This window comes from Alosa alosa, chromosome 15, assembly GCF_017589495.1.
Source record: "Alosa alosa isolate M-15738 ecotype Scorff River chromosome 15, AALO_Geno_1.1, whole genome shotgun sequence".
NCBI lineage: Eukaryota > Metazoa > Chordata > Actinopteri > Clupeiformes > Clupeidae > Alosa > Alosa alosa.
Window position 1 is genome coordinate 18,006,189 of NC_063203.1, and position 25,000 is coordinate 18,031,188.

General features: G+C 43.2%; 1 protein-coding gene across 7 annotated transcripts in view; it reads left to right on the forward strand.

Annotated features, from left to right (window-relative positions):
- The first annotated feature begins 3,611 nt into the window (after window positions 1-3,611).
- The window catches only part of fli1 (Fli-1 proto-oncogene, ETS transcription factor), a 31,808-nt gene continuing 10,419 nt past the window's right edge, over window positions 3,612-25,000 (forward strand). The window contains exons 1-6 of one of the 7 annotated variants that reach the window (XM_048264696.1): window positions 3,612-3,714; window positions 6,483-6,595; window positions 14,768-14,979; window positions 15,609-15,760; window positions 16,739-16,942; window positions 23,095-23,163. In XM_048264696.1, coding sequence (XP_048120653.1) covers window positions 6,524-6,595; window positions 14,768-14,979; window positions 15,609-15,760; window positions 16,739-16,942; window positions 23,095-23,163 — 709 coding nt within the window. In that variant the 5' untranslated portion in view covers window positions 3,612-3,714; window positions 6,483-6,523. Of the gene's footprint in view, window positions 3,715-6,482; window positions 6,596-10,413; window positions 10,434-11,019; window positions 11,152-11,225; window positions 11,492-13,362; window positions 13,812-14,767; window positions 14,980-15,608; window positions 15,761-16,738; window positions 16,943-23,094; window positions 23,164-25,000 lie in introns of those variants that run through there. The other 6 variants (XM_048264697.1, XM_048264701.1, XM_048264699.1 and 3 more) reach the window with 6 other exon arrangements.

The window sequence follows — 25,000 nt, forward strand, 5'->3', positions numbered from 1 at the left end:
CAAACACACACACACACACACATACACACACACGAGATGAGTGGTGATGCATCGGGTGGCTTAGCGACCTCCTGTTAATTTACAGGGATGCCATTACCTTCATAAAGGGCTGGCCCATAAAATGACTAGGGCGGTCTAATTTAATACTTCCTTCTGTAAATTATTACAACGCACACATGAGCAACGGGCTCTTCACACTGCCAGGGATTCTTTTCCAGGAGCCATTAATAGACCTGTCTGAGGATTTACATTCCATACTATGAATCTTTAGGACTCTCTTCTCTCTCTCTCTCTCTCTCTCTCTCTCTCTCTCCATCTCTCTCTCTCTCATTGTCGGTCAGTCTCCCAGATTGCACAGTCCTCTGCCAGCTTGTGTCCAATTTGTCTCTCTTTCTTTCAATATCTATCTATCTATCTTATCTGTCTATGTATCTCTCTTTCTATATTTGTCTTCACTTCTCTCTTTCTTACTCTTACCTCACAGAAGCATATTGATATACTTCTGTTGCCTTTTCTTATATCTTTAAAGCCTTTTTGATGAAAGAAGGGCAAAGACAAGCAAACTCCAGCCCTCATTTCACCATACTGATAAAAAAAACAGCTCTTTCCCTGCACTTCTGCTGTCCCTGAGAAAGAGCTTTTCTTTCTCTCCCTCCCTTCGCAGGGCTTGGCTCTCACAGCAGGGTTTGGGTGGCAAGGGGGTTGACGTGGCTGCATGTGGGCCTTGACGGTGTTGGCGTGAAAAAAGATGCCGCCCTGCCCTGCCCTGCCTTGGTGCCGCCAGCACATTTTTTCGTTGTCCCAAGAGGGCCGGAGAAAAAAGGCTTTAGCGAAGGAGCTATCTCCATCTTCTCTCTCTTGCCCTCTCTCTCTCTCTCTCTCTCTCTCTCTCTCTGTATGTCTCTCTGGGTCACTCTTCTCCAGTTAAATAAATAACAATTATATTGAAGTGGCCCAGGACTTCATTACTCGAGCAGTCGATGCCATCAAAGATGTCTGTATTTTCCCTCAACTTTGTAAATAATGTTCTTAGTCTTGTTTTCATCTACTTATTCTTTGTTTCTCTTGGGAGTCCCCAAGAACTTTAAACATATTTGAGCAAATGTTGATGTTTGAAAAGAGCTTTATAGCTTTAATTAGCTGGATATTCATAGCAGTGACATTCTAATCACAGCAAAAGTTCAAACTTTCTATCGATAAAGTTTAATGAGTACATGATAAGACAGTATTTGAACATTTAAAAAGGGTCATTCTAACTATAGTGCAACAGAAAGTCCACCATCACATCTTTTGGATGAGGATGCTCATGAGGATATGCTATAAAGATACGCATGAGATATAGTTGTCTGTTTTCTTGTAAAGCCATTGTCACAGATTAGCTGTTTTTAAGTTAAGTTATATTTTATTGAACTGTAGGAAATGTTGCTTTACTGACTTCCCACTAGCCGAGTTTATGTTGTCAAGATCAGTCCTTGCCTCAGCTGTAAAACCATTTAACTACTGGGCCACTGATTAGCTTGTGTCCACCCCAAATACACTTTGGCGTCTCAGCAATGTTCAGCCAGTGTTTCTGAAAAACACCAGCATTGCACACAGGGCTTGAGGTAATTAAATGTCGCCATAAGCAAACACACTCTGGAGTCAACAATTATCGGACAGCCTTCCTGTCTGACAGGGGCTGCCATTTCCGGTCATTGTTCATGGGATGTCACGTGGCCATGCAAGTTCAAATGCAAAACATCTTTTGATTAATGAAAAGAGCTTGTGTTAATCTCAAGAATTTCAGCAGAAGTTTACAAAAGAGTGACATATGCACTTGTCAAATCCTCTGTTTCCTTTTTTTAATCCACATGTACACATTAAAGGACACTTTATAAATCCCTGATATAATTTGCTTCTTTATAAACCTGACCATGAATGTGTGCATAACCTAGAGACAAAGAGCCACAAATTAGCCCAAAATCTGAAATATATTTAACATTACATCTAAGAGTTATCTTAGCCTTACAGGACTGGAGCAAAATGCAAAGACAAGGGATTTCAGTGTGCCAACATTATCCCCTAATCCTTGCCTACAAGTGCCTACAATTCACAGCAGAAAAGGATTACATAACCTGTTACAGTTTTACAGAGTAATACCATATAACGTGTATTACTGCTTGATTTCAAAGTGGTGATTTCTGTTGAACAATCATTTATGTTGTGTAATACTGGTCTTTTTTTTTGTTTGTTCTGGGTATACTGGTTTATGGCCCACAGCAGGGAAAATAACAGGAGGGACATACTCAAAGCACAATATATGAATATTTGCTGCCATGTTTTGCAGCATGTCAGTGAACCAGCTACTGAACTGCTTTTTTTCAGCAAGGGTGGACCCCACAGTACACTGTGAACTGGAGTTTTGAACTCCCAACAAAGAAACATTTGCCATCCTCTTTTATTAAAGAATATATAGATAGATAGATAGATAGATAGATAGATAGATAGATAGATAGATAGATAGATAGACTACAAGGCAAGATATAAAGTCAATTTTATCAATTATTCTGTAATCAACCATGGTCTTTGTACCACTGTCTTCTATCAAGTCAACAAATGAATCATCATATTCTAAAACAAACATGTTTGTAGCCTACTTACCTTACCTACCTTACCTACAAATACAGCAGTAAGATGCTACACTGTGTGATCTCAGAAGTTAGGCTAAATCAACTAGGCCACGTTTAAGTCTAAAATCTCATGCTTGGGCAGCTTTCACTGTAAATTGGCCTGTTTCCTTCGAAGGAACTCTGCAGCCGAGGATATGGGCACTGCGTCGGAAATGGAGTTAGTGAACTGAGCAAGGTCAGGCACACAGGAAAGGAAAGCTCACAGGAGACGCGTGTCTTCGTCACGAGGCCGTGAAGTGGGGATCCTGTTGAAGCCGCCGAGTCCTTGGGGATCCATCACGACGAGTAGGGATCGTGAAACAACTTTTAGTGCTTTATCTGGCTTCTGTGATAAGACTTGATGGTGCGCTCCTCGTGCGTTAATAGGTATTGATCAACAACGGTTCACCCTGAAAGTATAGACGTAGCCTGAGTAAATCCATTAAGGTGAAATGTACCGATTAGTGAAAATATAAACAAATAGTAGCCTAGCCTGTTACCTTAACAAGTTTATGCACAATGTGAGTATCAATGCATATAATCCGTTCCTGAACAAAAGAAAGAAAGTAAAGTTGGCTATATTCCCTTACATCACCATTCTTCTGACAACTGGTGATTGACATCTTATTCTAGTTTAAACGTTTAATCTCATATAAAATCAATATTATAAACCAGTGCCAATAATATGACCTTTAGAATAGGTGTCTTAACACGTGGAATAGACTGCGGGCTGTCTTTCCATGGGAAACAAGGGGCCTCAAGGTTTTTGTTTTTTTATGGTGCTGTTACCATTTATGTTAGATTTCCCTTATTTCATGGTTCAATGGACTTGCAGCTTGGTCTGCCTCTTACACTAGAAGCAAGGGGAGGCTTGTCCCTTGTTCCTCATTGGTTGCCGACCGGTTGCTCTCTCATCGTTGAAGCATTCCCATTCATACATCCTCCTCTCCATACGGCTTCTCAAAATAACTTACTGTCATCCATGGTAACGACTTTTGTTTACGGGACTAATTTTAAAATTTGGGACTAATTAAAGCGAAAGACTCGACTGACAAAATAGGGGCAGGTGAGTGACAAAAGAAACGGCTTACCAATGTCAAAACGCTGTTAGCCTTCCTAAGTATCCTGTGTTGTGGGTTACTATACTTAGAATGAATTGAAGTATACAGAGATAGTTTTGTTTTGAACAAATAAATTCTCTGCATTAAGCCATGTCATATGAAATGTCATATTTGTGTAGAGGAAGTAGGCTACGTCTGTGCAGCGTGTCACTATATTAGATTTGTAACGTAAAAGCTTCGTTTTCCGTGTTATTTCGTAGACTTTTTTGCGAAAAAAATTATGGTAGATGTGTTTTTGAAGTTTCAGCAGTGGTTGAACCTGGAATCCAATGGCACGGCAGAATGTAGGCTATTTATTCGAAATAATCGTTTTGGTCTCGTTTATGATGGATAGCAGCACTCTGTCGTGAGAGGTAGGATGCTTAAAATGTAACACTAGAGGCTCTCGGCCCACGGTCTGTCTCAGAGGAAAGTCGGCGCAGTTATTTAACAGTCCTCCCGAGCCTCGAGCCGCCTAATTGGGTACAGCTGCGGAATTCTATGCTCTTTTACCGTTTAGAAATTGGATGCATTTGGGAAAGTTTATGAGGCGAACCCTGCCTATGCCTGCAGGAGCCCAAAGTCTAACACAGTACCTCTCTGCAACTATATATATTATGTACCTTATAAGCCTCTAGAATCGTTTATTTATGTTACAGGTTGGATGGCAGAAATGCAGAGGCTTCGGTTTTGCAATTAGATTTGTAACAGTGCCAATGTCTTTTTTTTTTTTTTTTGAATTGGGGGTGGGAGTGGGTGGATTGGTGGGATGAATGAAATGAGAAATGTAAACAAACGTTTATTCTGAACAAAGTTAGCCCATCCGATCACTTAAGGTTTTTGAAGGAATATTTTCGATTACTACGCTACATCAATATGAGTACATATTTGTACCCCCCCCCCCCCTTTCCTTTTGCATTGGAAATATATGATTGGGAATATGAATATCTTATACAGTAGCCTAGCATAGGTTATGTGGTCATGAAAGCCTAAAACAAACGTGTTGTCTGTAGTAGTCTGATGTATTTCAAAGTTGGTTGCTTTAGTGGATATCTGGAATATTTTAGATGTAAAATGGTAAAATGTTGTCATTACATGTTAGGTTGCTACATTTATGCATTCGTCATTCATTCTTCCACTTTGTTAAGCCCACTGGTGTTTTGTAGTCATGTCTCAAACACATCTCATGGATGTAATAGCTTATAGGCTACTTGATCCTTTATGGTCTGCAGTTTTTAAAAATGAAGAAGCCTGCTGTAGCATTGACTGATGCTGTAAAGCTGACGAATCAGTTCCACGCTCAGTCTGTTTTGCAACAACTTGCCTGTAAGACTGAACCATGTGAGCAGTGTAGTAGTTGTGGTGAAGTTTAGCCACAGCAGCAAATAAAACGTCCGTTCGTTTACATGATTCATTTAGTTGTGTTTTGTCAAGCAGATTACTTATTTTCGTTGCTCTGGCCTTGTACGGAATGTTAAATACTGCTAGTGCAAGCCTGTTCATAATTGCAAAGCGAAGGAAGGGCTAAAGACACCGTCCCCGAGGTGCCCTTTCACCCCAGACTTTGTAAGCTGCGCTTATTAAAGCGAAAAGTGCTTCAATATGTGCTTACCCTCAGGACTAACAGAACAGGGAGCTGGAGCTAGAACTTTAGCACAGCTCGTTTTTATTCCAGTTGAAATCGACCAATCCTACCATAACACCTTCATGTGAGGAATTAATAACCATAATCAGCAATGAAGTTAGTGATTTAGCGGTTGTAATTACAAAGTTATAACAATAGGCTACTTGTATCTAGTTGTGAAATATTAAAAAACAAATCGGGAATTAATATTTAATAACTGCAACTCTGTCTATGTAGAGTGTTCTAAATTCCCTCTAAATTGAGGAGCTTGTTTACAAAAAGGTCTATTGAGTTGCCAGAAAAGGTGAATACAGTCCGTGTGCGTGTATTTTAATAGCCAACATCAAGTGTTTATGAACCAGTGGCGACCCTTGCGTTCTGTTTTGATGGAAGTGCATGGTCGCATTTAAAGGAACGCAAGGTGTTTCTCGTGCGTTATTGCTCCCCTTTAAGAGTGGATAGGCAGAGAGTTATGGTTTGGACTTCAACTGTTTGCTATTAAGACAGGAAGGGGATGCCAGTTTGTTGTCCAACGTTATGAAAGAAAACTTGCATTGTGCACAAGCTGCAAAAATATGCAGAGCTACAGGAAATTGCAAGGAAAGCCAGACGTCCAATGGTGAAGAGATGGCCTACGCCCATCAATGAATGAATAAAAGCATGAATGAATGGATGAATGAATCTCCAATATCATATTATTTTATATGAATATGAAGTTTGGTTGATTTGCCAATCCACTGTTGGTCTTTAAGATAAACCGCTATACTCATTGTTGGTCATAGACCTATGGCAAACCAGTTGGGATAATGGCAAAACTGATAGGCTATGGATCAGCGTGTGGTAACATTATATGCCTGTCTTTAAAAAAATGGAACCAAAAGACCATCCATGTCGTAAAGGATTTTAATATAGGCGGCAAATGTCTATAAAATGAAACCAAGATCCTAAATATCTTTGTTCCCTGAGTTTCGTGTTGATACCTAAAGCATGTGTTTTTCTGTATTAAGATGGTTGCAGTTAAAAAAGTAACATAGCCTACACAGAGGCGTAGTTTGTAATATCTAGCATACATAACGACTTTATCTAATTAATGATACATTTTTTTTTCAGGGGTGTTAATCGGCAACTTCACATTTCCGGCCTTTTGTCCAATGACAATGTTTCAGACCGTCCCTGATACATCGTCTTACGTCAAGGTAAGACAGCATCGTCCCTACGATAAGGTAATGTTGGATAACAAGTTGGGCCATTAATTATTGTTCTTTTTTGTTTTCACTGACTATTCGTTTTAAATGACAGTATTGTAAAATGGCAACTTGGTTTTCCAGAGACTGTTTTGCATATCTTGGGAAACATAGAAATTATGGAATAAAAGACTGGTTGCTAAATCAGACAATGTGATCATACAGCCTATAAACAACTTTTCAAGCTGTCCTCATCTTTAAATCATAATAAACACAGAAATTAGGGGCTAGATAAAGTTTTTTTTTATTTTTACATGATCATGGAACTTCACCACTGCAACTCTTCCCTTGGTTGATTTTTTTCTTTAGTAGCCTATTGTATTTTTGAACATTTCCATTTTCCTTGAACCAGGTAGGTTTATCTAGCAACAGGGAATATTTACACAGTATATTTATGTCAAAGACAACACTGTCATGCAATATCCCATATCATACTCCTTCAGCTTATCCACTCGCGTGCATGTGGACGGCTCCTTGAAAATGAACTATTGTGCCTGGCAAAGCCATTCATTATATCTTTACAATCAACATATTTTCCAGCAGTGACTTGTTATGTTATGGAGACGTATTGCCCTCCACATAAGGGATCTTTTCATGCAGTCATATCATTTTTGTTGCTCTCCAGAAAGGCCGAGTTTCGGTTTGGGCACTGCGTTTGAAACTCATGAACAGTGTCTTATTTGTTTCGGGGGACACTGGGCTGCAAAGGAAAGTTTTAGAAGCACATTTTCATTGAAATCGTCTTTAACTACCATTTGAAAAGCCAGCAGACCGTCTTCTGTCAACAAACATGAAGACTTAAAAAAAACAAAAAAACACAATCTATTTTCCTATTTATTTTGAATTTAAATATATATTTTTTCTAGATGAAATGTTGGAATAAGTATGCGCATCATTTCACCGTGTAATATTTAGAAATTATACAAAATGAAAGTGAATTCACTATAAGTAGCCTAACCAGAAAACAAACAATCCCCTATGTGAATACCGTCTTAATCATATTCTTCTTTGTCCTGTATAGCGAGAGGGATATTGGTGTGACCCAAGCACGCCTCAAGTCCAGTTTTAGAGAAATATTCTGCTTCATTCAAGCGAATCCACGGTTTAGCTGTGGTTTTGTTTGGTTAAGGCCAGGCGAGACTCGGGCTCTCCAATAAAAATAAATCTCAAATTAATTATGGCCTCGAGCAAGGGGCCAGACAGTTTGGACTTGTGTGCAGCAGTCTCCGTTTTTGCCTTCGGTATTTTTACTTTGGCTCTGTCTGTGCCCAGGAGAGGGGAAGGGGCTTACTAGAACTCTCAAGTCTAATGAACAATCTGAGAGGCGTGATCCATATCAGTGCTGTGTCGTGGTTAAAATAATATGTCTAAAAACGTTTGTCACAAGAGTGAATTTATTTGACTCCATTACGGTGTTTAAGTTTGTCACCATCAGGCCTTTTTTTATGTGGTCCATGTAAGCAAAATATTAGTACTGGATGTTACAAAACCAATTAGCCTACTAGAATGAAATAATAATAATAATAATAATAATAATAATAATAATAATAATAATAATAATGTATTATTGTTATTATTATAGGCCTGCATGTAGCCTATGACTTGTTCTTTGCAAATTTGAAGTCGGCCAGGAAGCCTTTGTTGGCCTTGTCGTGAGCTCTTGCGGGTGACGAAGAGTAACCATTTCAAAACCCAACCCAACCCCAGTGGATTCCACCCACTTCACTCCGTTTCCAATAGTGTGGGGCTACTGGCTTCCCACAGGTCGTGGTTGGAAGAAATGTCTGGCTGTCAAATTCCAGCGTCGAGCCAGATGTTCTGTGGCTCGCTGTATAAACCAATGCGCCTCTGTTTATTGGCCTTCGAAAATGTTTGTTACCAGTGCATTCATCATTACCTACAAGTGCATACGGATTAGAAGTTGTAACACCTGGTATGTAGGCCTCTTATATGACGAGTTAGAGACAGCATAACATGCAGTTTATAAGTATTTGAATTGCCATGTTCTTCTATGATTTGAATAGTGAGTTTAAACTGATGGCAAAACTATACATCCCTATATAGCCTGTAAGTATCTCTTCTTGCTGGGTTGACTGCAGTTCATGTCTGCTGTGTATGTCAGAAAACTGTCATATCAATACCCTATAATTAATATGGTTCTGAGAGAGATCTTCTGCCCTTTCGTTCATGAGGCTGATTATGGTTGATTTTTGGTGGCTGGTTGTCAAACCACATACACACAAGAGGCCATGGTCCATCAAAACATTGGTTACATTCAAAAAAGTAGGTAGGACTGTGGAGGTTTAAAGAAAGAAAAAACAATATTTATGGGTTGGATATCCATGCCTGTCGTGTGCTATTGAAATCATAGTCAACATCTGCCACAGTGGAGAAAGATACAATGGCAGACGTAGGCTACCTAGTGAAGCAAGTCTACTTTGAAGCGTTTTTGGAGGGATATATTTAAAGATTGAAAAGTTATAAGGTCGTTGGTTACAGCATCTCTTTCATCGCACAACCTCCCTTCTATGTATGTAGAAACCGTCTCGCCGTTTGGTCCCAGATAATGTCGTTTTAATTAAAGCAATAGTGCACCCTCAGCTCCCCCTCTAGGGAAACACATGTTTCGACCCTTAAGACCTCCCCTCCATGAAACGGTATCACTCTTTCACAAGGAAAAATATTTTACCTTGGATGCAAAATGCCTTGGTTGCAAAATGCCTTGGTAGATTTTACACTGAACAATGCAGTGCGTAAAAGCGTAAATGCATACACATCCACTGACAATTTCTTTAGAATCATTTTGGGCATTCAATGTATATAGGAACCGAACAAGGCACCTCTTTTGTAAACAGTTGCACGATTTACCTGAATGGGTCTATTATATGAAAGTTGGATGAATAAAATTGCTTCAAAAAGAGGATTGTAGGCCTACTCTGCACAGAGTAAAGAGGCAGCCTCTAAATGGTTAAACAAGGTGTCTCCCTTAATTATGCTGCGCTGCGCTAGCCTCAGGCAGGAGAAGCCTTGACCCCTAGCAGGATCCAGATGTGGTGGTCTCCAGGGGGGCTCTCCCCCAGCAGACCCCCAAGTCGTGAGCAGACAGGCCGGGCCGTCTGTCAGTCGCGGCGGCGCAGGCTCTGTTTCGCCGAAGTGCAGCCGCTCCCTCAGGCACGGCCCTCTTGGTCTGGGGTCTGGTCACGTTCCGCGCTGGCTCCATGTCTAGCATCTGCGCTGAAATAATGCGCCTGAATTGATGAGGGCTATTTGAGAAGGTAGAGAAAACGCATGGGGTGGGGTCTGCGGACATATAAGCATTGCTTGTGAGAGGAAGAACGTTTCTCTGTGGAGTTAACAAATCCTTTCTATATTGCCCCCGCAACATATTCAATTTCAGCATACCACGAACTTATAGTAACAGCAGAATATTTCATAACAGTGATATAAACAGCAGTAAAGTCATCTGCGAGACAGATAATTATCATATGAATAGCCTACTTTTAATCTGTTGATGAGTGGTTGCAGTTACCACATAAAATCATAATGGACGATGAGCATATGCAGCCTTTGTTTTCTTTTTCAACTTTTTTCAACTCGTGCGCCGTTTTCCCATGCAAACCTAGAGCATAAATCTTGGAAGTGTACAATCCATCATATTTCACCCCGTGCTTAATAGCAGACGCACACGTGTAGAGCAGATCCGTGCAGTGCCGTGTCTGGGGCGCTGCGGGCTTGGTTTCATTAATGGTATTTCAAGGGAACTACAGAGCATTGGACGTCCTCTATAAAGGCTAGATCGCCCAAGTCTCCGCCACAGGTACCTTACATTTGTATTTCTCTCCTTTGATTTACAGGTCTTTAATCTACACTGTCAAGGAGGACATCTGTCGGCCTTGAAAGTTATATCTCTATATCTTATCGTACATTTGCCAAGGAAACTAGTGCCTGAGGAGAAAATACAAATGTTAACTTTGTAGTCGTGTAATTCACGTCAAATTGAAATAGACATTAAAGCTCTGTGAACTAGCATGTTAGAACAAAACAGCAAAAAAGTTGTAAAATGTTCATATAATCTTGGCTGTCTTTGATTGTGTTATGGAAGTATTTCCGCGAAATTAAACAAAATGGAATTGGTAATTAAAATGAGAACACAGAAACTGGAATTCCTGATAGTTCAGTGAAAACAAACAAGCGAATGTTCAAAATGCAAGGGAATGGCAAGCATCCAGTAAATATTTCCAAGTACAAACATCTAAAGAGGAAAGCAACTCCATTGTTTTCGCCGCTTATCTCCTTGGGACAAGTATCCTGCTTTTTGGTGCCGTAATGAAGGCAGGGCTTTGCAGTGACACACATTGCTTCCTTCTCAAGAGCAGTGACTTCACTTCCCAAATTTAGAGGAAAAAAAACCATCCGGTTAACTGTCTCTTTCTCTCCGAGACATACCGGGGGCTGGAATTAATTCAGGATCGTGTCATGTTTGGAATATTGTTGGGGTCCACTGAAAATTGCGCAAAATGGACGGAACTATTAAGGTAAGGGTGGAGGACGGGGTGTTCGAATTTGTGGAGGCTTTCTTTTCGGGAGTTGCGCCTCCTGACTGTACGGGTTGTTCTGTCGGTTAGCAGCGCAAAGCTCGCCAGTCGACTCTACTTTTACTTCTCGCGCTACCGCTAGATTTCCTTCGTTTTTCCTCTTTCTTCCATGTTTCCTTTTCCTTAACAACGAAACTCTGATGAAAGTTTGAAAAACTGCGAGGAGATGCCGGACCGTTAGATGGGATCTACTCTCGAATTTGGACCAAGCGCACAGTGACGGTAGACGCACGTCTGGGATTAAGTTGGAAAAAAATGCTATTTTGCTGGAGAAATGGATGTACGTTCCTCACCACCAGACAGATACGTTTACGTTACCCGCAAAACCATGGAATAGCCTATGGGATGTAGCAGAAATATGCGTTGTGGCATAAGTGATCTAGATATATGCGTGGGTTAGTAAAGATATGTAGCGTGGGCACAGCGATGTGGCTGCGCAATAGTGGTGGCACCGCGCCCGGGATCTGTTCACCATTCACGGGTCAAAACGCAGACGATCACGCCGAGCCCACCCACAATAAGTCAAATAAGATATCTGTCGGTGATGTAAAGGATAGGACTTTGTTCAGAGACAACGTCTGCGAGTGTGCATGCTATAAGTGCTCGTGCTATAAGTGCTCTAAACGTAAAGCTGCCGTGTTTTGATGATTGTGGCGGTATTTCATGAGGGTAAGGACAAGACGTGTTGTTGTGGTCAAATCATCGTATTTTTGGATTAAGAGGTGCGGAAATCACTGTTGGCATGTTTTGATCTGAATGTTAGCCGCGCAGTTCACAGATTGCTGCAAAATGGCATACGTGGTTAAACGTGTGTGAAAAGTAAAGATCATGGTATCATAGCCTGGTTTTACGGTGAATGGCCAGGTGAGGCTTGCGCCCAGAGAGCCTCGTTACGGAAATAGGCACTTTTAGCCTATATTGTAAGAAATTGCTTCAGTATCTGTCATGTTTGAAGTTGGTCTGCATCAGTCAGAAGTGTCTATTTTGTGTCTGTTTACAATCCCCAAGAAGTATGTATAAAAAAAAAATAACCTAACATTTTTTTTCGAGAGTTCCTGTGGTTAAAGTATTTAGACTCTTAGGGTGGTGTGTGTTTGGGGACCAGGGGCTCATTCGTCTTGAATATCTGATTTTCAACCACCTGTTGTGATTTCAGACAGAAAAACAGTGCATAATGAAATAGACTATACAGGAAAACAAGTCATATAAAATTCTGAAAACACACAGGCTTTCAAACTGGTTGGAAATTCCTGTAATAAATCGAGCTGTAATAATAATAATAATAATAATAATAATAATAATAATAATAATATAATTAGTAATAGTAATAATAGTTGCAAGGTGTTTTCAGTTAGCCTGTTATATATTTTGAGGTTGTTTCTCTGTTGTACTTTGTACTGAGGCCACTCATCCAAGGGAGGGGGGTATCAAGTCATTTAGAGTTTCCTGCTCAGCACAATCTAGTTTCCCGTCAGGTTTCCCTTTCCTCCCCAAACAAAAGACAGGAATGCCTCCTGCATCACCACTAGCATGTGTCCTGGGTGGAAAGGATGAATCCACCCTAACCTACCCATATGACTCACTGGAAGTACCTCTGATAGGATTGGCAGCCACCACATATTTTATACCTGCCCCTATAGACTGCAAAATCATTTGCACAAGCCCTCTTTATTTCACAGGGAAATGTCATGTCATTAGACATTTAATCAGGTAATCCTTCCAGTTCTTGTACCAATAGCTGTGCAAATGTTTATAACACTACGTGAATGAGTGATATTCCTTGAATATTACTGTTTGCAGTTCCAAAATATTCAATAGATCTTTTCATGGTGAAATTGTTTAGAGAAGAAAATATTCATTTAAGTATTTTGATTGGAGATAGTCTGACCCTCCTGGCTATGGTGTCTCTTCTTCTCCTCAACCTGCCTTACTATGGCTGGATAGTTTCATCAGATTCTGGGTGCAGAAGTGCCGTACGTAATCCTGGTAAAGAGGCCTTGTCTGAGCCATGCCAACGTACAGCAGCTCTCCCATTCGGGCCGTTGTTTCGCTGCACTGTGCATGTATGGAATTAGATTTTCCTATTTTTAAAACCCACTGTAATCTTGGGAAAGCATGACTGCCAATCATGAATTACATGGTGGTGGCTGATATGCCTCCGAGAAAGTAACGTGCAACAGTCATAATAGCAGTGTTGCCCTTATCTGGCACAGGCGAGGCATTCCTACACTTCTCCATACTTATCGTGCACCAGCTCTGTGGCGTGCGCCATAGTGATAGTGGAGAATGGAGATGATGTTTTGCTGGACCAGGCAGTGTTGGCGCTGCTGTTCAAATCAATGTAGTTGGTTTAAGAGTGACAAAGGTCTTGGACTAGACTCGAGCATTAACAACAAAGTCTGTAGATACAGAAGGTCAGCATGGCGGTGACGAAGGATGACCGCTGAAGACTCGCATCATGAGTTGTCTTTCTGTGTAACCGCAAATTAGAGGAAAACTGTGGCTAAGCTAATAATGTCAATCCCACTTCTATTCTCTACTGCTAGAAAAGATCACTATGAATGCTATGGAAATATGGTACTTCATGGAAGAGTGAACATGTGAGTGTGTTGCACCCATCTATCTATTTGTATCCAATGTTGTTAGCATGTTTGTCTTTCTCCTATCGTTGAAATGGACAGGATTTTTTCTATAATGTTTGAGGGACGATGATGATTGGTGCTTAGTGATGCCTCTGTTGTTTGCACGGCATGGACAGGGCTATGGGTGGGTATCAGGCTGTGGATATGAGCAGGTGCAGGTCTTGGCAGGTGGTTCTGACACAGAGAGAACGAGTGAGAGGAAATATATTTCATTCTCTCTGGCTTCGAAGGGGTTCAGTAAGGGAAGCAGGCTAAGAGAGAGAGAGAGAGAGAGAGAGAGAGAGAGAGAGAGAGAGAAAAGAATAGCAATCAGCTAAAAGTTGTGAATGATGGGGGAGGGGGGAAGAATGAAAAAGAAAAATGCCACCGTTTCCTCAGGCAGTGGCAAGTGCACACGCAGACGGCGCGCGTGTGTGTGAACACGGCATGGCACGGTTACAGCATGATCGGAAATCAGAGGGGGAAAAGCACTGGGTTTCAGAGGGGGCCTGTCTGTGCGTTTGTTTTGTTTAATAAAGCTACATCATTCCAGCTGAGCTGCTGCTATACAGGGGTCAACGCAGGAATGACCTCTGATGAATCATCAGGACTCACTGGCCCCTGTTGTCTTTTCCTCTGTCTTCATGTTGTTTCTTTTTTCCACAGTTAAAAACTGATCTGATGTTCAAGGCCTCTCTGAGAGCAGACATGATGACAATAATTTATGACCACATGAAGAATGACAGACACAGCATAAGCCAGAATCTAACACTTTGGATCATGAATTTCTGTTTCCTGTCAAACCTGATAGCATTTTGTAGGCTGCATATGGTTGTGCTCACTTCACAGTTGCAAGCCAGAAACTTAGGATGTGCTTGATATTAGATGTTTTTTCCCCGTTATGTCGTGCTAACAGTTCTCCCTTCTGTCCCTAGGAGGCGCTGTCAGTGGTAAGTGAAGACCAGTCCCTGTTTGAGCCTCCTTACGCTGCTGCTGCTCCCCTACCCAAGACAGACATGACTGCATCCAGTGCACAGGACTATGGACAGCCACACAAAATCAACCCCTTGCCCCCTCAACAGGAGTGGATTAACCAGCCGGCCCGGGTCAACGTCAAGCGCGAATATGACCACATTAATGGCTCCAGGTAGGACATGAATGTGATGTTATTCATGCCAGCAGCCTAAACCAATCAGTTTTCAGCTTTTGTGTTTGAGAGTGCCAGTTTGAATGAGCATATGCCTATTTTGACATGCACTGACCTATCTTTTTTCCGACTTGTGGTTAACCTGGCCATTTATGCTCTTGTTTCTTTCTATTTAAAGTCTAATAAAAAACTGGTCCAAAGGAGAATCACTGCCTTGTTATCCATGAGCTAATTAAATAAATAGGCTAGTATATTTTGGTCTTGCAGTAAAGTGATTCTGTGGCTATTACGTAGTCACTTTGGAAGGGCTGATATTGTCTAGATGCTCCTTTGTTTTTCCTATCTGACTCGGTCAGTGTTGAAATGGGCCTGAACTTTGAAACTGCTATTTGTCCTCCCAACAAATCCCTACAGTCAAACTCCAGCCTATTTAGGGGCCTATAGGTGTGTGCGTGTTTGATGCGCAGCTCATACCATCAACAAGCATCAGTCTTTGTGTCGATCTTGTACAATGCCAGAGCTCTATGGCTTTAGTTCTTAGAGTTCTTACAGTTGCTGTCTGTCTGGCTTTGATGAGTGTATGTTATAGTGATCAGTAATGCATAACCCTGTGGTGTCTGTATGTCCAGGGAGTCCCCGGTGGACTGCAGCGTGGGCAAATGCAATAAGATGGCGGGAGGCTCAGACGTTACACAGATGGGCTATGGGAATTACATGGACGAGAAGAACGCGCCCCCACCGAATATGACCACCAATGAGAGAAGAGTTATAGTCCCAGCAGGTAATAACCATCTAATCATATGTGCTTCCAACAGATGACATTTTTATAAACATGGTCATAAATTTAGTCTTTTGTTTTATGTGCTTAGTTAGTGTGTGCTTCATTCGTGGAATTCAGTACCCTTATTTCGGCAGCTCACCTCAAAACATGTCTAATCGTCATAAATGTGCTAATTTACTATAAATGCTTTTATTACCTCAGCTTTGCTTTAGCAGGGTCATGGGTTAATATTGTGTGATGCCTTAGCTAGTTTAATTTGCCTCTGGCTGACTCGTAACAGATTGGCAGTGCAAACACGCAACATAGCTTCAGTACTGTAGACCAACTGATGCAACACACACAGTCAGCTTCAGATGTTTATGAGTGATATTTTGGATGTTTTTTTTGGGGTAATCACTAATCTTGAAAGTCAACAATGAGTGGAACAAGTTTTAAAAACTGACTTTGAGAAAAGACAAGCTGATTTTGTTATCAGCATTAGCTTTTGTATCACAGGCCATGAATGTCGTCTTTCTTAACTGTTTTCAGTGGGACTGACCATCATTCCTATTCTTAGTAAGCCTGTTTTGGTACCATTTGTGTTTTGGCAATTTTTTCCTGCTTCACTCAACCATCTAGAAATGTCTCCCCATATTCTTAGTTTCAATAAACAGCCTGCCCTAGTAGTACAGAGGATTCAATTTATAGATCAAAATGGTTTTCCTAACCATAGTGAAAACACAGAGGCACTTCAGAGATATTCAGGGCAAGTGCAGAGGTGTATGGGGGCTTTTTCGTAAATATACCACGCCCTTCATAGACTTCAGCCTGAACTATGACTGATTCAATAAACAGAGTATACTGTATATTCTGGATAGAAACAGACTCATGCCATAGATTAATCTGCCATCTGCTAATCTCAGATTTATGTCAGTATCTTTGCCTATTGCTTAAATCGTCTAGATAACTGTTTTGTTTGTTTGCTTGTTTGTTTGTCAGATCCATCACTGTGGTCCCCGGATCATGTGCGGCAGTGGCTGGAGTGGGCCATCAAGGAGTACGGGCTGGTGGAGATAGACACAGCCATGTTTCAGACTACGGACGGCAAGGAGCTGTGCAAGATGAGCAAGGAGGATTTCCTGCGGCTCACCACAGCCTACAACGCAGAAGTCCTGCTCTCACATCTCAATTACCTCAGGGACAGTAAGTGCCACCATCATCTCACCACCACTGTTCCTCTATTTTAAGTTACATTTCTGGAGCTTTTTGCAGGGTTTTATTCGATAGGTCAATGAGTGGACAGCAAATGAGTGGAAGAGGGAAATGGGGAGTGGGTTCGGTAAATGACCTTTGGTCAGATTCAAACATGGGTACTCATGATGGGCACTGAGCCTGTTTGTGGGTATAGGACACCAATGCGACCTAGTCACTACTGTTTAAGATGTTCGAGAATGTGTTCATTTAGGATTATGATTCACTTTAAAATACCATCAGATTGACCATTACTGTTTTTTATATTGGCTGTCGACAATGTCGAGGGGTCTTCGAAATTGTGGTGGCGTTCCTCATCAGAGAGGGTTATTGGCCTTCAGGGATGTCTATGTAGTGATGAGTCAAAGACATGTTTTATCGTGTCTTGTAAGGTATCAAGGTTTCTTTTCCTTGCTCGAGTTACGCACCAGGAAGTGTCCGCTTCACATCCCGACTGATTCCTGCTTATTTCATCGGAGGGGTTTTGCTTTCTTTGGCAAAGCAGAGGCAACCATGAAGAATTTATCCCTCCTTCCCCCCCCCCCCCCCCGTAGATAACCATCCTGTCCAAACCCTCTCCCCGTCCGAGTGCCCGCAACCACATACTGCTCTGCACGAGGGGGCCCAGGTGCATAGCCTCGGGAGCCCAGCGAGGCCCTCCCCTACCCTGCCTCGGCACGGGAAAGTTTATCCCTAATTTACAGCGGAGGCAACTCCACCAATTTCACTTTCTCCATCTTTTCTTTTTCTTTCCTCTCTTCTTGTCTTTTTTTTTTTCTTCTTGTCTTTTTTTTCTTCCTGTCCTGGCTCGTGTTCCACCGCTCTCATCATCTTCTTTCCTCCAGTTTCTTGTGATATTTCTACCAGAGGCTGTTCTCGCTATTATTGCTTCCCATGCTTGCTACAAAAGAGCCACCGGCCAGCGCATAAAGCTCAGTAATGCTAATGCCATCTATAAGCAAACCGTCTCGGAGACACGGTGCATCTGTGCACACGTGTCCATTTTCTGGAAGCTATGTGGAAAAAGAAACAAGCGCTGAGATGCAAACCAAGTGCTGACCGGCAGTCCTCCCTAGTCGCTGCAGATTTTGTTTGCATAAATGCGGGCATCAAGTTTTGTTTGCATTAAAAAAAGGGGAAAAAATGCAAACACCGTGGGAGAAGTTTCAGGGGCTTTTGCGCGCTGACTGATCCTCTCAGGCCAGCGACTGTGTACTGTACGCCTGTGAAGGTCAGCCTCTGACGCCATGCGCCTTCAGACCGGCACAAGGCTGCAGCTGGCCGCCGCTAACATTATGACATACACTTAGCGCGGGTGGAGTCCCCACTGAGCTGACGATTCTAGCGGGCTCCGATGAGAGAAGACGCAGAAGAAGCAAAAGAAGTCCAAAAAAAGAAGAAGAAGAAGAAGCAAAAGACGAAGAAAAAAAAACAGTTGATGGGCAGGGCTGTGATGTAATGGGAACTTTATTCCGTGGGTGTCAACGGTTTTCTGTCGGTGGCAAGGGCCAAGAGTGTGTGTGGAAGCTCTGCACACATAACGGGCCCATTGTACAGAGTCAGGAGAAAGTTTGGTGTCTCTCACTGCCACCCCCCCCCCCCCCCTCCGTCTTTTTTTCAGAGGAGAAAAGAGGGAGGGAAGGCAAGTTTTCATTAGGGATGGTTGCCTCAGGACTTACGTGGGCTTAGGTGCAGTGCATCGGTGCTCCATCGTCCACTCTCCCTTTGATTTAGTTATTGTGTGTTTTGGATGAAGAAGAAGTGGGCTTCGGAATCCTCCATTCTGCGATTGAAATTGCCTTGGACAGTGGCCCAAGTGGAATAAAATAAAAAGAAGGGAGGAGAGGAGGGAAAAAGTTTTTTCTCTCGTCTCATGTCTTCCTGGCCAGTCACTTCGTTTTGGAGGAATATTTAGGTTTGCTGAATGTTTGTGTGTGTGCGTGTTTATGTGTACATGGGGTATGCGTATGTGTGTGTGAGAGAGAGAAGAAGAGAGAGAAAGAGAGAGAGAGAGAGTTTGCGTGTGTGTGGCGGGCATGTTTATGTAGATGTATGTGTGTGTGTGAGTGTGTGTCACAGTGAGTGAGTGAGTGAGTACGTGCGTGTCGGGGTGGGGTCTGGTCTTCGGACCCCGGGGATTGCGATTTGAAACCAAAGCCGATCTCTTTTTCCTCCCGTAACACAAACAAACACAATCAGGGACAAGCAGCAAAGCATCCAGAGCAAAGACCTCTGGCTTTGCTCACGCGGGACCAGGACTGCTCCCAGCTTACCCGCTTACCGAGACACCGCGCCATTCGGCAGACCCTGGAAGCATTTAGTGATTACCGGCCTGCAAAGTGTCTGGTCCTGCGGCTCCCACTTGACCTGACACTGGGCAGTGTGTGTGTGTGTGTGCGTGTGTGTGTGCGCGTGTGTGTGGGAGTGTGTGGGTGTGTATGAGCGTATGTGTGAGTAGTGTGTGAGTAATCTGTGCATGTGTGTGTGTTTGTGTGTCTGCAGCGTAATCATGTCACACACATCTGTGTACATTATGCGCGTTTACTTGTGTTTATTCAAAGTCTGATTATCATTCCTGAGTGTCATTAAGCTTGTACACACTGGAGCAGGGCAGGGACAACCAACCCCCCCCCCCCCCCCCTTCCCAAACACACACACGCACACACACACACACACACTCACATACCAACCTCAGTCCATACGAGAAGCTGCATGGTCTGTGCTGACTCACACACTGACCGAAGGTGGGAATATGAAAGCGATGCGAACAGCAGGCTTTTCTCTGTGTATGTGGGGCTTTTGTTTCCAGCTGCAAACAGTAAGGTGGGGGGAAGGGGTAGCGAGAGAGAGAGGAGAGCCGTGGTTACACTTGTGCTTGAGTGTGTGTGTGTGTGTGTGTGGTGCATGTGTGTGTGGTGTGCATGTGTGTGATTTCGCCTTCATTGCTGGTCACTTATCCAGATTTTTATAAGCGATCGCCGCCCACTCGCCAATGTGCTTTCAATTTGGCCGCAATTTGAGAATTTGCTCAAATTAGTCTGTCGGGGAGAAGGCGGAGGACTGCTGTTGGGTTTATCGCGGCCGGGCGAAAGTCGGGAAGGTTTGATACCACATGTGCTAGATCGCGCCACAGGCTCCGAGCCCCAGCGGGGAGCCAGAGAGAAGAGAGAAGGGGCGAGGGTGCTGCTTTGGAGGCATCAGGACCCGTGGAGAGCAGGGAGGGTGGGGAGGTGTGTTTTATAGCTGGAGGTGGCCATGATGGAAGGGCCGACGGGTTCTGCCGAGAGAGCTCGTTTTTTCCGAGGCGCGGCAGCAGCAGGCCCACCGCCTGGATTTACGGGAAGCAGCGACGGGAGTGATAAGTCGCACTGGGGATGCTGGGAGTCCCTCGATAGTTTATGCAGACCATAAACATGTGTGCTAAGGGGGCCCTGGTGTTCACTCCCTCCCCTATCCAACCCCTCCACTCTCTCTCTCTCTCTATCCACTTCTCTCCCCCTCCATCTTCGCAAGCCACTCTGTCTTTCTTTCACCCTCTTCCATGTCTGCCCTCACTCTCTGCTCCACTCCATTCCTCCCTTTCCCATTCCGCTCATAAGAAGTGGAGGCTCCACAAATGGCAGATTAGCACCCGAGTGTGGGGGTTTTGCTGAGCTTGTCTGTCGCTGATAGATATTCTGCTACTGGGCTGTGCTTTCTCTCACTGTGTGTGTGTGTGTGTGTGCGTGCATGTGTGTGTGTGTGTGTGTGTGTGGCTATAGTTAGGGCACGCCGGTTGGGTCATCTCGCCTTCCTTTCGGTCTGTGTGTGGTGCTGAGAACAAACCCCCCCAAACCTGGCTTCCGAGGAGTGTGAATAGTATGCTCGGCGTATTTCTAAGAGGTTGCGGTTTTTGGTCTGCGTGCCTCCCCTCTGTCTAGTGAGTGATGACAGGACTGCCCAGCCCAGGGGTTGGCATGGAGGCCATGCCCGCTAACTGAATCAAAAGGTTGTCACCCATTATTATGACTGCGACCCGAGGCATTTATTTCTCTTGGGATTTGGGCTCGTTTCTTAAGAGCAGGAAGGGACATCCGAGCGGCCATCACTCAGAGAGAGGAGCACTGGAACGAGATGCAGATGGATGGGTTATGTAATGAAACAGACTGCGTGCAGATGTGAGGTGTGGAGAAGAAGAGCTCTCTCTCTCTCTCTCTCTCTCTCTCTCTCTCTCTCCCCTGCTCCCGTCACATCACTGAGATCTGTTTGTTATTCTGGGGGAGAGCGCGTCCAAACAAACAGCCGAAAAGGCCAAATCTTCCACAAAAAACACATGCAGAGACACATGCAGTGTGGATATACACACACACACACACACACACACACACACACACACACACACACACACACACACACACACACACACACACACACACACACACACACAATCACACACACGCACATTGATGTAGATACTGTATGTAGATATCAGTGTAGACAGGCATGCATGCATGTGCACACATATTGATCCTCTGATATGCAGACCTATGTATGTGCATACAAAACTTCATACAAGAGTCAAGACACAGCATAATATACACAGCAATGAATGACACCTACTATACAAACACATGTAGCTGGATATACAGATACATTTTCGATGCATATATATATTTAAATATATTGTATATATACAGTAATCAGGTAGAGTGGTCTGACAGTTTTAAAATGGGTTTCCCTGTCCAGCTGAATAAAAACGCCACAGATGAGAGGAAGACAAAGCCAAAGTAAAGGGGAAGTTTCTTTCAACCGCTTTTCACATACCACATTTCATCCTCTCTGTTACTCCTTCCTCTACTTCTTGGCACTTTCTCTCTCTCTCTCTCTCTCTCTCCCCTCTTGCCCTCTCTCTCTCTCTCTCTATCTCTCTCTCTCTCTCTGTCTCTCTTGCTCTCTCTCTCCCTCACGCATTGGGTGTGTGGTATTATTCTTGTATGGGGGGGAGCAGCAGCGTTTGATTGCCGTGTGGGGAAGGCGTCTAACACAATGCTTGCCCTGTTCGCTGGCCTCTGGTCTGCAGCTCTGGGGGCGTGGGGGCTGGAGGTTAAAATATGTGTGCTGTAGTACCCCCATCCCCTCCCCAGTACTCCCCCCCCCCCCCCCCTTAAAAAAATACAAAAAAAGAGAAAACAGACCACTGGCCTGCCGAGGGGCTCCCCTCGCCTCCCCAAAATCAGTTCCTGAAGTGGAAGTACCTCCAACGCGTTCCTTATTATTCACTCTCCCATTCAGAAAAACACTGCAGCACCTTCTCCAACCTCCAATGACTCCCTAAATCCCTGCCGCGTTGCGTCGCCTCGCCTCGCCTAGCCTTGCACTCCCCTCTCATAGTAGTGAGACTGATGTTTTCCCAGGGCATTTTTTCGCTCTGTTTTCTTTTGCGAGCTGACATGAGCCTTGCGGCAGCTAAAATTGAGACACGGCGGCGAGACTGCTGCCTTAGGTGCCCGTGGTTGACGTCTGAGGCTGGGACTGGGGAGTCATGGTCCATATATTTAAATGAATGTCTCTCCATTTGGATAGACTTTTTAGGAGGATCTCGACAGAGCCCAGTTTGGGATCCAGAAAAAAGCAAAAATCGCTGAGCTGTTACAACAGTCTGGTCTGCCTCTTTCACAGTGTATTTTGGAGAGTGTACGCTAAGCTTAGGTGAATTATTGTCACTGATAAACAAAGGCCGTAATGTGTGTTCTCTCAAAAGAAAACAACTGTTCTTGTTCTACCTATGGAATTTTGCAGTGCCATCTTCTGGATGTTTTGTGAACTTCTCTTGTGAAAATAGATGTTTTCTATTATCTGCTATAGAAACATGGTATATTTGACTTTACCAAAACCACATACAATATATAATAAGAACATTTGTCAGATAGAATGGGAAATAGAAGTGTGGATGGCTTTGAAATTGAAACACTGAGTTGTTTGCAGTTGCACAGTTGTCAGTTGTAGGTAAAATTGCTCATGAGCATTCACATAAGAATTGTATGTAATTGTACATTTTGGGATATACATATCTTGTATATTTCCAGGAACAAAATGTAACAGCATTTTGCCCTTGTGTGTTTTAGGTAGCTCATCTTTATCCTACAATACACCATCTCATACAGATCAGTCTCCAAGACTTGCAGCCAAAGAAGGTAAGATGGCTTAATTTCAAAGCATTTATAGGACAGCAGCAAAACTAGATGGTAGAATGTTTTTTATTGATAAGTTTTGACAGGATTGCAACTGATGTTTATTACACAGTAGTAAGGATACCCCATATTGTGTAATAAGCAATGATTTAAAGTCCAAGCTGTGTATAGATTGATGGGTAATGTGGAATAACTTTAAGGGAGTAATAATACTGCAGATTTGTGATCGGCTACTCTTGAAGGTCTTGGCCACCTTCTCTCCCCTGTCTTCTCTCTCTCTCCCTCTCTCTCTCTCTCTCTCTCTCTCTCTCTCTCTCTCTGTCTCTCTTGCTCTCTCTCCCCTCACGCATTGGGTGTGTGGTATTATTCTTGTATGGGGAGCAGCAGCGTTTGATTGCCGCCGTGGGGAAGGCGTCTAACACAATGCTTGCCCTGTTCATGGCCTCTGGTCTGCAGCTCTGGGGGCGTGGGGGCTGGAGGTTAAAATATGTGTGCTGTAGTACCCCATCCCCTCTCCCAGTACCCCCTTAAAAATACAAAAAAGAAAACAGACCACTGGCCTGCCGAGGGGCTCCCCTCGCCTCCCCAAAATCAGTTCCTGAAGTGGAAGTACCTCCAACGCGTTCCTTATTATTCACTCTCCCATTCAGAAAAACACTGCAGCACCTTCTCCAACCTCCAATGACTCCCTAAATCCCTGCCGCGTTCTAAGTGCGCCTCGCCTCGCCTAGCCTTGCACTCCCCTCTCATAGTAGTGAGACTGATGTTTTCCCAGGGCATTTTTTCGCTCTGTTTTCTTTTGCGAGCTGACATGAGCCTTGCGGCAGCTAAAATTGAGACACGGCGGCGAGACTGCTGCCTTAGGTGCCCGTGGTTGACGTCTGAGGCTGGGACTGGGGAGTCATGGTCCATATATTTAAATGAATGTCTCTCCATTTGGATAGACTTTTTAGGAGGATCTCGACAGAGCCCAGTTTGGGATCCAGAAAAAAGCAAAAATGCAGCTGAGCTGTTACAACAGTCTGGTCTGCCTCTTTTTCACAGTGTATTTTGGAGGTGTGCACGCTAAGCTTAGGTGAATTATTGTCACTGATAAACAAAGGCCGTAATGTGTTGTTCTCTCAAAAGAAAACAACTGTTCTTGTTCTACCTATGGAATTTTGCAGTGCCATCTTCTGGATGTTTTGTGAACTTCTCTTGTGAAAATAGATGTTTTCTATTATCTGCTATAAAACATGGTATATTTGACTTTTACCAAAACCACATACAATATATAATAAGAACATTTGTCAGATAGAATGGGAAATAGAAGTGTGGATGGCTTTGAAATTGAAACACTGAGTTGTTTGCAGTTGCACAGTTGTCAGTTGTAGGTAAAATTGCTCATGAGCATTCACATAAGAATTGTATGTAATTGTACATTTTTGGGATATACATATCTTGTATATTTCAGGAACAAAATGTAACAGCATTTTGCCCTTGTGTGTTTTAGGTAGCTCATCTTTATCCTACAATACACCATCTCATACAGATCAGTCTCCAAGACTTGCAGCCAAAGAAGGTAAGATGGCTTAATTTCAAAGCATTTATAGGACAGCAGCAACCAGATGGTAGAATGTTTTTTTATTGATAAGCTTTGACAGGATTGCAACTGATGTTTATTACACAGTAGTAAGGATACCTCATATTGTGTAATAAGCAATGATTTAAAGTCCAAGCTGTGTATAGATTGATGGGTAATGTGGAATAACTTTAAGGGAGTAATAATACGCCACAGATTTGTGATCGGCTACTCTTGAAGGTCTTGGCCACCTCTCTCTCCCTGTCTTCTCTCTCTCTC